At 45.2% G+C, this 13,399-nt stretch overlaps 1 protein-coding gene across 1 annotated transcript; it reads right to left on the bottom strand.

The window, feature by feature from the left end:
* Nucleotides 1-1,994: 1,994 nt before the first annotated feature.
* MEPE (matrix extracellular phosphoglycoprotein) lies at nucleotides 1,995-13,179 on the bottom strand. The gene is made up of 3 exons (XM_012934006.2): nucleotides 13,126-13,179; nucleotides 6,209-6,262; nucleotides 1,995-3,395 (listed from the first exon to the last, which is right to left on the bottom strand). Exons 1-3 carry the CDS (start codon nucleotides 13,177-13,179, stop codon nucleotides 1,995-1,997), a joined length of 1,509 nt encoding a protein of 502 aa, XP_012789460.2.
* Between the last annotated feature and the right edge of the window lie 220 nt (nucleotides 13,180-13,399).

The following is a 13,399-nucleotide window of genomic DNA, read 5'->3' as shown; positions in this document are numbered from 1 at the left end:
TCCTTCTGTCTCCCTTCCTCCCTCTCTCTTCCTCTCTTCTCTCTCCCTCTCCCTCCCTCCCTCTCTCTCTCTCCCTACATTCCTCTGTTTCTCTCTCTCTCACTCTCTGTCTCTCTCCCTCCTCCTTCTGTCTCCCTTCCTCCCTCTCTCTTCCTCTCTTCCTCTCCCTCTCCCTCCCTCCCTCCCTCTCTCTCCCTCTCTCTCTCTCCCTACATTCCTGTTTCTCTCTCACTCTCTGTCTCTCTCCCTCCTCCTTCTGTCTCCCTTCCTCCCTCTCTCTTCCTCTCTTCTCTCTCCCTCTCCCTCCCTCCCTCCCTCCCTCTCTCTCCTTTTGTCTCCCTCTCTCCCTCCCCTCCTCCCCCTTTCTCTCCCTCTCTCCCTCCCTCCCTCCCTCCCTCCCTCCCTCCCTCCCTCCCTCCCTCCCTCCCTCCCTCCCTCCCTCCCTCCCTCCCTCTCTCTTCCCCTCTCTCCCTCCCTACATCTCTCTGTTTCTCTCTCTCACTCTCTGTCTCTCTCCCTCCTCCTTCTGTCTCCCTTCCTCCCTCTCTCTTCCTCTCTTCTCTCTCCCTCTCCCTCCCTCCCTCTCTCTCTCTCCCTACATTCCTCTGTTTCTCTCTCTCTCACTCTCTGTCTCTCTCCCTCCTCCTTCTGTCTCCCTTCCTCCCTCTCTCTTCCTCTCTTCCTCTCCCTCTCCCTCCCTCCCTCCCTCTCTCTCCCTCTCTCTCTCTCCCTACATTCCTGTTTCTCTCTCACTCTCTGTCTCTCTCCCTCCTCCTTCTGTCTCCCTTCCTCCCTCTCTCTTCCTCTCTTCTCTCTCCCTCTCCCTCCCTCCCTCCCTCTCTCTCCTTTTGTCTCCCTCTCTCCCTCCCCTCCTCCCCCTTTCTCTCCCTCTCTCCCTCCCTCCCTCCCTCCCTCCCTCCCTCCCTCCCTCCCTCCCTCCCTCCCTCCCTCCCTCCCTCCCTCCCTCCCTCTGCTTCTCTCCCTTCCTTCCTCGCTCTGTCTCTCTGTCTCTGTCTCTTTCCTTTTAGGCACTATGGTTTGCAGTACAGGTACGGAAAGGTTATCATGCACATCCCTTTTGGCCCTCTCAGCACTCGGCTCTTGTCCAGAGTGCTCATTTCCAACTCTCACGAGATAGGACTAATCTTTTTTTTTTTTTTTTGTAAATAATGTATTTTTTATTTGCCAAAGTATGTCAATGAACTCCAACTTAAATTAGACTACTTTACCCAGTATTCCTCTCTTGGGAATCAACTCAGAATATTAAGCACCTCTTTTACTTGGGACAACACAACAGACTCATACAATAAGGCTGGACTGATAAGTCAGAAATGAACCCTGCCTCCTTCAGACAGAACTTGGGAACATGGATGTTTTTGTTTTTGTTTTTGTTTTTTTTTGCTTTCCACATTTATTAATTGATCAGGCAAAGTCTGTTAATTAACTTTTAGTCAAACAAGAGTTGAGGAAAATCCATGGATGCTGATTATTTGAGGCAGGGTTCTACCAGGAAATAGAACTGTATGTTCCTCAGTGGATGAGGGGGAGGGGAATCCACACTATTGTGGGAACATGCATGAGAGATAGGACTAATCTTGTTGCTCCAGAAATGATGAGCCACAGACACTAGGTTGTTATTAATCACCAAATCACAGGTATTATATGAAAAGTAGAGTTTATTTTCATGTCTACAGAGTAAAAAAACACAGAAAGTGTTTTTGAGACATTCACCAATGAGTTTTAAAAGACGCCTCTCCAAATGTCAGGTAGCCCGCACATTCTCAGTGAACTTTGCCCCGTAAGAAGCTGCTGGAGCTGTTGGAGCTGAGTCCAGGTTCATGCCAGGAGCATGGAAGCAGCGATGACCGGGCAGGGGGCAGGTGGCAGAGTCCTCGCTCCGTCCTCCATCCGCTCCGCTGTTGGACCTCTCTCCTGTCCCACCAAGTCTCTGGGGATGGGACTTGAACCCGTACCCTTCTGGGAACTTCCTGCTGCTAGTCACCGTCACTCTCACTTGAACTGCTGCTGTCAGATGATGATTCGCTGCTGTCGGGCTTCCTAGGGCGGCGGAGTCTGTTGGAAAAGGGTTTTCTGTCGGCCCAGGGGTCTTCCCTTTGTGAGGCCGCTTTATTCCGAGTATTACTATTTCGTCTACGCTGTGCATCGTGACTTTCCCTGCTCTGTGTTACTAGAGCCCCCTGGACCCTGGGATCATTCTGGGAAGCAATTTCATTCTCAGCACCGAGAGAAGGAAGGAGGGGGTCTCGACTTTCGCTCTTACTAGAAAGTTCTTGCTTTTCCCTGGAGACCGCTTGGTTCTTACTGGAATATTCCATCTCTTTTGTATGACTCCCTTTAGCGTTTTTTTGAATTTCATTATAATTAGGAACTTCCTCTACATTCCGACTGCCTTCCTTTCCTTTGTCGTTTGAGAACGTGTGAGGGTGGTGGAACTCAGCTTTCCCTCCGTGAGCATCTTGACTGCTGGCGTCCACTCTCTGTCCTTCCTCTCCAGGTAGCCCCTTAAAGTGGGTGATACCTGTGATGTCATTGGTGCCCCCTGCTAGTCTCACACCAGTCACACTGGCCTCTTTTCCTGCCTCAATTCCTGTGGCACTGCTCCCATTCTCCTCTCTCTCTGGGAGCTCATTGTAACGTGGGCCTTTTGCAGCAGGATGAAAAAACTCTGTCTGAATATTGCCATCTCCGGGGCCAGGAATAATAGCTCCTTCTTTACCGAGAATGTCCTCGAAAGGCTGGCCGTCTCCACTGAAGGGGAAGAGATGATCTCCTTTCTCCTGAATATCTGCGTGTCCACTGCCCTCAAAATCACTAGGGATGTTTTTCACTTGGGAGAGCTGCGTTAGATAGTCAGTGTTGGGGGGGAGATAGTAAGTGATTTTGCTTTTGACAGGATTATTTTGCATTTGTGAGTTTCTTTGATAATTTTTCTTATTGTTTGATGGGGCTTTAGCATCATTCAGATATGCTGGGATTTGGCTTAGAGTGTTTCTGGGTTTGTTAATTTTGGTTTCTTCTCCCAAGAGTTTCCTCAAAATAACTGCCTCTATTGTCCACTGAGAATTATTTTGGACGAGAGCTGCAGCGGATTCTTTGAGGTCATGTGCTTTTCTGACTGCAGAGGATTCGGGATTCCTGGACATCGTTAGGTCACCGTGGCCATTTACTTCATTGCTAATAAGACAGTCTTCATTCATTCTCAGTCTACTTTCAGAAAGATTTTGGGATTTGCTTTCTTGATTATTTTCAGTGGCTCTGAAATCCGACAAATCTCTCTTTCTTTCCTGGCCAGTGTTTTCATTTGGTGTCAGCTCTTGAGTTTTTCTCTTGCCGAAATGGTGAAGAGCAGCAATTTTGTCTTTGATGTTTTCTTCCTGTGAAGATAGAATTTTCAACATAAGTTCATATTAAATTTGGAATACCTACACGGGATTTATATTTTCCTTTGTAATTAAGTTCATTTATTCATTGCTAATATAACATTTTGATTAAAAAAGATGCATTAGGAAAATAAGTAGATTATAATTTACCCGTTCTAAATGTTTCTTCCTATTTTACATAGAAGTTTTGTTTTATTTTATATTTTATTTATTTTTTTGCTTTTTGGGTCACACCTGGTGATGTACAGGGGTTACTCCTGGCTCTGCACTCAGGAATTATTTCTGGCGGTGCTCAGGGGACCACATGGGATGCTGAGAATCAAACCCGGGTTGGCCGCGTGCAAGGCAAATGCCCTACCTGCTGTGCTATCACTCCAGCCCCGAAGTTTTGTTTTATATCTGGTGCTTTTGCACACATATATTAATGAATTGGGTGTGTCTCAGTAAAACCTATAAAAAGGTCATTCATAAATGAAAACATTAAGTGATTTTTAAACCAAAGCATGTGATGGTTAATACTTTTTTCATTTGGTTATGCTAAATTATTATTTTCTTTTTCAAACAAAATTTGCACTTTATTTAGGTTGAAATAAGCTATGCAAAATTGATTTTTATTAACCCCAATAACAGCAATATTTTTACGTTATTGCTGAAATGCTGAATGATTTCTGACTATACTACTGAATTGGGCTTCAGTTCTTTGAAGATGGTCCCTCTAGTAACTGATTCGTGTCTCTCCTTGTCCTTCCTGCCTTGTCCTCTCCTTGGCTGATGATCTCCGCCCGGACAATGGTTCCTTCTACCCTCTGGTTTGATTAAATCCTATTCATTTTCCCAAGACCCAGCTTAATGATTTCCATTATGAAATTCTCCCTGAATATCTGATTAGGAACTGACTGTTTCCAACTCTAAGCTCTAAAATATGATTATGTTTTGTGCCAGTCACAGAGTACTTTGCACACTCAGCCTTGCATTATAGTGGAGTCTGTCTAGGCCCTGTGTTTCTTTTTTTCCATGGCGGTGCTGGAGAGAAGAGTCAAGTTTTCTCAATCGCTTCATAACGTAGCATTTTGCAGACTATGGAGAGCAGCTCAACACATCTTTATTTTAACGACTAAGGTTTAGCTTATTTGAAGCCACAAATAAGTTTAACTGGCAGAGATACATCTAAAGACAATTGAACCGAATGAGAAGAAGAAATTAGAAAGGAAACTACTACTGTGTTTGGCTTCCGGCAAACTGAGAAAAGGAAATAGTCATTTTGCCGATGACATTTAAAACCGTTTCCAGTTCTTTGACCAATGAGTCTGGAGGAAGGACCCAGTGAAAAGAACTATTGTCCCGATCTGCGACAAAGCCCTTATTCTTTTTTCCACGGACATCCTGACACCGAGGGAGTCATCTGTGGAATGCATTTAACAGACACTAAAATAAGTCACTCTGTAGGTCTAATGACTGCATGTCCTGCCAGCGGGGCACAGGGTTGAACGTGCAGAGAAATCCTCCCGCAGAAAGCCCACAGTTACTCAGAAGCAGCTGTACAAAATGCACCTGTGGCTTCAGCACCGCAGGCAGCGGCAGGTCCTGAGTGACGCTCAGTAGATCCCGGCCAGTGCATGGGGGGCTGCCTGTCCCCGCCAGGGGGACTCTGGAACACAGAGGTCCCCGGAAGATTATTGTGAGGGAAAGGACAGTCGCTAGCGACACTTGGAAACTGCAGAGCAGGCCGAAGGGAACTCGTCTTTCCACGTTTTCCCTGCAGCTGGGCCTGAGTTCGGCTCACACGAAGCCTTATTACTATGAGACTCTGCTTACCTGTATGTCAGTTTTGGGACTTTTGTCCCAGATGGTAACGGAAGCACACTCAGAACTAGGATAGCCATGCCTTTTCATGGCGGACCTCATACATTATGTACAAAAACAAGGCGTTAAGGTGGTGTCATCTCTTACTAATTGGTTTCTGGCTCTCTGTGAAAGTCCAAGACGGTTTTTAATTTCCCTGAAGTCTAATTCTGCCTCTCCCGGTTGGTATACTCCTCCCAACCACAGGAGGGCAGATGCCAACCAGAAGATCCCAACTCATTCCCTGTCTGAGAAAGGGCTCAACTGCGCTCTCAGGGGGTGTGTTGGTTTCGTTACCAAATACCAACTGAAACGGTGCACCTAAAAAAAAATTTTTTTTTATTTGAGAGCAGCTGGGAGAAAAAGGTGGATTTTACAGCATTCGTGGCTCGTGTCCAAAGTTGGCAAAACTCACAATGCGGACCCTCGCCACGAGGAGCCGGGGAACCATCCAGGGGGCTTCAGGCATTTTCGTTGGCAAATTTTGCCTTGGTCATCTGCTTCTCAAATCCAGAGCAGGAGGTTAATAGCTACTAGAATTTTCTCAGACTGTCAGGAGAACCGTGGGAGGCTGCAATTTAGGGATCAGAAAAGCTGAGGGCACTTGTTTAACCCCGTGGATGCTCGTGGAAAGCCAAGGCCGTGTAAACATTACAGCCCATTGAGACTTGCCTTTGCATTCTTCTTCATTTGTCGTTTTGTTCTCACCTACATGTATGGAAACATGCTAGTAACACGGCTCCCGAATTCATATTCACTTCTCTTTCTGAAGGAAGAAACCACATCGGAAGAGAGGCATATTATGCATAATACTTTTTGTTTTATATTCTGTGGATTTTGCACCAACATTATGTTGCATAACTCTTCAAAGAACACAAGGACATTTTCATAGTCAAAATTTTCCTCTTACTGACTTTTTTTTTCAGAGTTGAAATAGATTTATTTGAGAGAATAATTCTGTTTACCCTTTGTTCTTCCAAGCAGGCTTGCTTCATCTTTTCACCCTGTGGTTGAAATGTCTAAAAGGAAACAAGAAATAAATTCTCACCAGTCATTCTTTAATTTCTTCAAACAACAAATATTTCATATATTTTTGCCATCCTGGTTTATATTATTCATTGTAGAAAATCATTCCGAACAAAAGAAAATGGGCACATTCATTAATATTTATTTCAGCATTACAAAGGCAAATCGTAAAGCATAAGAAGAAACTATTCAACCCTGAAGTAGCCCAAAGGCCTGACGCCACATCCTTTTGAAATGCAAATCATGAGCTCCTTGGAGTGGTAAAACTGAGGCACCACCCAGGGGCAGAAACAGAGGCTCCAAGGAGAAGCTATCAGAGACCCTAAAGCTGTGATAAGAATATGCAAGGACCACTAATATTGCAAGTGACAAAGTGCCCAGAATTAACTTTTCTTCCCTCCCTCTCCACTGCCAAACAGGCACTTTATTTAAACACTGTTACTGGAGCGATAGCACAGTGGGTAGGGCGTTTGCCTTGCATGCAGCCAACCCGGGTTTGATTCCTTTGTCCCTCTCCGAGAGCCCGGCAAGCTACCGAGAGTATTCCACCCGCACAGCAGAGCCTGGCAAGCTCCCCGTGATGTATTGGATATGCCAAAAACAGTAACAACAAGTCTCACCATGGAGACGTAACTGGTGCCCGCTCGAGCAAATTGATGAACAACAGGAGGACAGTGCTACAGACAATGGCTTACAAAGTTGTTCATGACGATTCGTTCCAGGCATTCATTATTCCAACTCCAATCCCACCAGTATCAACTTCCCTACTTCATTGTCTCCAATTTTCTCAACCATTCCCCATAGCAGGCCACAATAATCCATTTTATATTACTTGTTACCAATAAATTGCTAACTGAATGATAAAAATACATTTCCTTTGAAGAAAATTAGGGAGCATTGTTGCATCTCACCATGGAAACATCAAGTCCTGACTGAAGTGAGGGATTACTAAAATGTTGTTACGAGTTAAGCCTTCTGTGCCAAACTAACTTTCCTGTAGGGGGAGAACGTCAGGTCAAGATAATTTCACAGTCAAAAATTCCCTCTTACTTTTTTTTTTCAGAGTTGAAATAGATATATTTGAGAGAATAATTCTGTTTTCCCTCTATTCTTCCATGAAGTCTTGCTTCATCTTTTCATTCTCCCAAAAACCTCCCAAAAGCCATGCTAGCCTTGGTTTTACCTCCAAGACCGTTCCTTCCTCGACATTCCTTCCTTCTCTCTCTCTGTCATTCTCTCTCTGTCTGTCTCTGTGTCTCTGTCTCTCTCTCTCTCTCCCTGTCTGTCTGTGTCTCTGCTTTTTCATTCTGGGGAAGTCCCTACTCTCTCTTGAACACATATTCCTCCTTTTCCTTCCCCTCGCATCTTTCTCTCTCTAAATTTCTTCCAGGAAGAACGATTTTGCTGGCACTCACATTCCACTGCTGTAGCCACATCGAGGGCTCAACTTCATCACTTCACAAATACTCTCCGCAGAGATGCCAAACTGAGAATACTTTCAGGGGTCCCGTGCCCAGGCTGAGAACTCAGGTATTATTCGAAGTTGGGGGAGGCAGCTTCCCCCCAAGCCCCCACCCCTGTGTACCAAGCCCTGGAGCCACACCTACCTCCCAAAGTCACCATGTCAACTCACTGGCCCAGACCATGGATCCTGAAGTCTCCGGACTCCTCCTAATTCCTCAGTACTGACAGCCCAGTAGGAGGACAGCAAATTAGACGGGGAAGTAACATGGGGGCCAACTAAACTCAACAAGCAGAAACAGTAGCACAGAAGGCTCCACTAGCAACACACAGCTCAGTACGTTCTTAGAAACCTACGAATTTAACTATCCTGTGGTCATATATAACAATTTTCGCATCAACTGATTTTTTTATACTTATTGATTTGATATTGGAGCTTTGTTACCGAATAAATTTTAATTCTAGAATTGTGTTAACCATTGTGACTTTTTTTCTATGCTAAGAAACACCCAACCATTTTGCTTCACTCATTTGCCTCCTCCTGAAATTCTTTCCGGCAAGGGAGGCGATGGCCCAGGATGCCCGAGCATAGGCGAGGACCGACCTTCCTTTCCTGCTGGCCTGAGGGAGTTTGGAGGAGACACAGATGAGCACTGTTCGGGCTGAATTAGGAGTCTTTATTACAGAAGCAGCCTAGCGTCCCAAGGAATGTATGGCCTTAGGACAGTCAGGCTGAGTTTATAAAAGCAAAAATCTCACCCCAGTCAGGCAATGGATTCGTGGGTAAGGGACTGCAGGAGCTGAGATCAGCAAAACGAGTTTCCGAAGCAAAACAAGCAGGTATCGGTGAAGCTGGCTTATGGTCAGGGGATCAATTGACTTGCGGTTACGGGGGACAATCACCATATGGGGGGGGCAGTGAATCCCGGAGCTGACCATTCATTCAGGGGCTGTGCTTGTTAATGGGTCACGCCGGACCTTTGGCACAGTGCATTGAGTCCCCTCTCTGCTGACAGGCTGGGCGCGGAATACAGACGGTGACCCTGATACCAGGCGCCCCAGCTCCCGGAGAGAGCGTCTCCTCCCTCCAGCCTGAGGCCGTGGGCCCCAGGAACATAGGTGCCAGGGACCGTCTCCCACTCTGGCTTCAGGCGCGGCTTGATGGCTTCCCCGTGCCAGGTAGGTGCTGGGAGCAGTTTCCCAGTCCTGACCATGGCGGAGAGCCAAGCAGAGAGGTGGACACACTCTTTCTGTCAAAGCTACAGCCTCTGCCCCCCACGTCCCCAAGTCACCTGCAACTCGGGTAAAGGGGCAGGAGTCAGAAGTTCTGTGCAGAATTCGTGAGGCCCCCAGGAGCCCCACTGTTGCTGGTGAGAGTCACCCCCGCCCCCCGCCTGTCACAGGATAAAACCAGCTTTGCACCCACCGCTCTGCACCCATTGTGGAGCCACTCACACCCCTACTAGTGACGCATCATCCCTGTGCTTTATCTTATTTTTAATTTATTTTTTGCTTTTTTGGGGGGTCACACCCGGTGATGCTCAGGGGTTACTCCTGGCTCTGCACTCAGGAATTACTCCTGGCGGTGCTCGGGGGACCCTATGGGATGCTGGGAATTGAACCTGGGTCAGCCGAGTGCAAGGCAAATGCCCTCCTCGCTGTGCTGTTGCTCCAGCCCCCAATAAGACAATTTTACTTCACATTCTGTCTTCTCCCAAAATCCATTCATGTGGGCTAAAGGCAAGAGCCTGACTCCAGGGGGCCTGTTTCTTTGACCTCCTCTCCCTGGGAGCACGCGCTCCTGACAAGACATGGGTGGTTCAAGTTCAGTCACTGCCCCATAAGTCACCCATGATGCTGCCAATGGTCCAGCCCGAGGCACGCTCTGTCACCCCCTGTCAGACTTCGCTGCCAGACTCTTCGGCAGGTATTTCTTTCAGAGTGAAAAAAAATAGGGGTGACCTGACAAGGATTTTCTCTGGACTGGACTTGAAACGTATCTGGAGGGTGTCAGGTGGTGAGAGGTGGCTCTTGAAGCAGAGAAACACGCAGCCAAGAAGGACGAGACCCAAGCAGCTCTCGCTAGTCTTTTGGGCTCAAATTGAGGCGTCACAGGAGAGGACCTGAGAAGCCGGAAGCCAGATGCCCACGGAAGTAGCAGACGTGAGAACCCCTTTACTCTCAGGAATAAACGTGCCTTTATTTTTTATTTTCCCATGTATTTTGGAAACTCCTAGCCTGTGCCAGATGAGGTGAGAGGAGCAGAGTAGCTTATGCCTGAACGCAGTGGTCTGTGTGTCAGTTGTTTGAGAGAGAAACGCAGAGGGGAAAGACCACGTCCTAAGGTCTGTCTGCCTGGACAGAACGCTTCCTGAGTTCCCCATTTCCCTCTCTTTCACTCCAGAACTGAAAAGCTGGTCAGCAGTGTGTTTCAGAGTTGGAAGCTGCTTTTATATTCATCAGCTCATACGATTCCTGTAATCATGACCAGAAAATACGCAGTAGGAGGAATGAAAATAGCCTACACTTACGGATCTCATAGTTGAAACAGATGTAAGGAGATGTTTAAGATAGATCTTCTGGGGGCTGGAGTGATAGCACAGCGGGTAGGGCGTTTGCCTTACACGCGGCCGACCCGGGTTCAAATCCCAGCATCCCATATGGTCCCCTGAGCACCGCCAGGGGTAATTCCTGAGTGCATGAGCCAGGAATGACCCCTGTGCATTGCCGGGTGTGACCCAAAAAGCAAAAAAAAAAAAAAAAAAAGATAGATCTTCTGTCTGCAAATCCCAGGGGTAATATAATAAAAATTCAAATGGCCTGATACATCAAAAATGCATTTGGTAATAACAGGAAATGTTCCTGAAGTTTCTATTAAATTCCTTTAGTATGTGTTTTGCATTTTATCCTTTATTGTATTTCTTCTTGTTTTATTTCTTATGATCATGCACCTATAATTCAATTTTAATCATTGAATTAATCATCAAAAGTATCAAAATAACGAAATAGTTGTGGAAATGGGACTGTCGGGAAAAGAAAACATAAAAATGACCAGGATAGGATAGCTATGTAAGCCAAAGAAAGAAAAGACAGAATTGGGTATTTGCATCACCTTACAGATTACTCACATACACATTGACTTTTGCACATATATTACAAACATATTTGATTACATAAAGTGCTTTCATAGAGCTTATGTTAAAGAAATCTGAACTTACAACTAAGTATTTTAGAACAGGATTTGGTGATCTAATTTCATATTCAGTGAATTGCTTGGACTAGTAGTCCTTTCTTATTTTTCTATTTGTTCCTTTGTTCTATTTTAAAACTTTTTAAAGGAAATTAAAATGTCAAACATGCCTATTTAACATAAAAATTATATTCATCTGAAGGTAATTAAGAGCTGGTAAACGTGAAAAAGCACCCCTCCCCTCTACCCTTCCCTGTCAGATGGCAAAAGAAAAGGAGTTTTGATAGAGCAGCCCCCGAAAGTATGCCAGCGAAATCTCAGAATAAAACTTGTTAAGCTAAGTTTTCTCTTCTAGATAAGGACTACCTAGAGCAACTCAAACAGTCTCAAAACTTTTGCCTTTTCAATTTTCTACACATTTGTTTATCTAAAAGAAATATAATCTTTCTCTTCTGGTCACTTCTGATCTTCTTTGTGAACATGACATGTCCATGTGCAAATTTAATGAAATTTTCATATTTTGATATATTTCTCCTGTTACTTTGACTCAGTGAATTTAATTTTCAGACTCAGCCAGGCACTCAGAGAGGGTTAAGGAAAACTTTCTCTCCTGTACAATTTGAATTTGGATTAAAGTCCCCAAATATATATAAGTGGCTCAGTTTGTATTTATTCCCAATGCAACCGATCTATTGAATTTGATGATTCCTCAAGTGGGATCTGCATGTCTGAAGGGAAACAACCCACAGACCCCGAAGTTCGTCTCCACGTCCTGCTGATCCTCTTTCATCCGGAGTCTGGTCCCCCCTATTTCCCTCACACCCACTTGGCAATATTCCCGTACCTGAATGTGGTGTTGGGATAAAGACGGCATCGCCTCACTCTGGGGGAAAATGTTGGCACCAACATTAACCAGTGGTCGGTGGCTTGATGTGACGTGGCACATTTACTGGAAACTGGTTGGGGAATGTCACTCTAGCTGTTCTTTGGACTGTGTTGTTCAAAATAGAACTGCCCAGCTGGTGGGGTTGAGCTTGGTCAGCAAGGCCCATTCTCTTTCCACTTGGCCGAAGCACATGCCTTGCTGGCAGTGGGGCTATTTCATGCCACCCAGCCCCCAGGCAGACTGTGTGGGCTGTACTATCAGTTGGGGCACGATTTTCTCAACTTCTCCTCAACTATGACAAGCTTGGACCATGCTTGCCAGTGGGCTACCCAACTGGTCACCCACTCACTCAGGACCTATGTTTAAGAACTGGAAACAGGGGCTGGAGAGATAGCACAGTGGGTAGGGCGTTTGCCTTGCAAACGGCTGACCCGGGTTCGATCTCCGGCATCCCATATGGTCCCCCAAGCATCGCCAGGAGTAATTCCTGAGTGCAAAGCCAGGGGTAACCCCTGAGCATCGTTGGGTGTGACCCAAAAAAGCAAAAAAAAAAAAAAAAAAAAAAGAACTGGAAACAGAATGATCACTTGTTTCCACAGTTCTCCAACTGAAAAAGGTTCCCTGAGAAGTTAGGATGTTTTGTAGACATTATCTAATTAGTACTCTGCATTGCTGGAACTTTCTGTAACACTCAGCATTTTCACAAGATAATTTGGACACATCCTATACTCAGCTGAGTGAGTCAGAGGGAAGGAAAGAGACTAGCGCAAAATGGAGCTGGTTACGTTGAGGATTATCAAGTCCCATGAGAGTTTCACTGTTGAAGAAATCATGAGTAGGATCCCACAGTGTTGGGAGTTTTTTTGCAAAAAAAAATTGCAGAGATGTTCTCATCTCTTTGCTTTGGCATCTATTGTTGACAATCTAGTAAAATGTTTTCATTCAATTTCTCATTTTGGGGAAACTATTGAAAAGCTCTTTCAAAATGCTGAAATTTGAGTCTGGCAACGCTATCCAATAGCAGTAGCTGATACGAAAACCTGCGGCTAGCTAGTGGATTTCCCCCAAATGCTCTTTTGGTATTTCCTCTAAAACCAAGTGGTCACAGTTTGAGATTCAGTGCATCTGTCTGAGGCTATTCTTAGTGGCAGGCATGTGTCAGAGTTGGGCCATTTCTTTTTGCTTGGTGTTTATTGTAACTGCACTAGGTACTGAAATTTAGTGTGTGCAACTAATTTAGAAGAATATTGCTCAAAAGACAAACTGGTAAATACAGTAAGTTAATTATTTGATGCATAATTGAATTAAAAAATGCTTACTGGTGTTGCCCAGGTCAGACCAAAAAGGAGCAGTCCCAAACAGACAGCTTGCATCTTTAAGAAGCTCTGTAAAAAAAATTATTGTAGAGAACTGCTAATTATGAAGTACAGTCTAAATAAAGCATAAAGACCTATACAGACATCTCCCCCGCCAAGAAGCCCACTGTTTTTATTTTAAAAATTAGGTGAAGTCTATTTATAGCCAAAAATTATTATTTAATATAGGTTTTGTGTATATTTATTCACAAGTGTGCTATGTCAATGTGAAAATGAA

Source organism: Sorex araneus, chromosome 5, assembly GCF_027595985.1.
Source record: "Sorex araneus isolate mSorAra2 chromosome 5, mSorAra2.pri, whole genome shotgun sequence".
NCBI lineage: Eukaryota > Metazoa > Chordata > Mammalia > Eulipotyphla > Soricidae > Sorex > Sorex araneus.
This window is presented reverse-complemented; position numbering and strand designations above follow the sequence as displayed.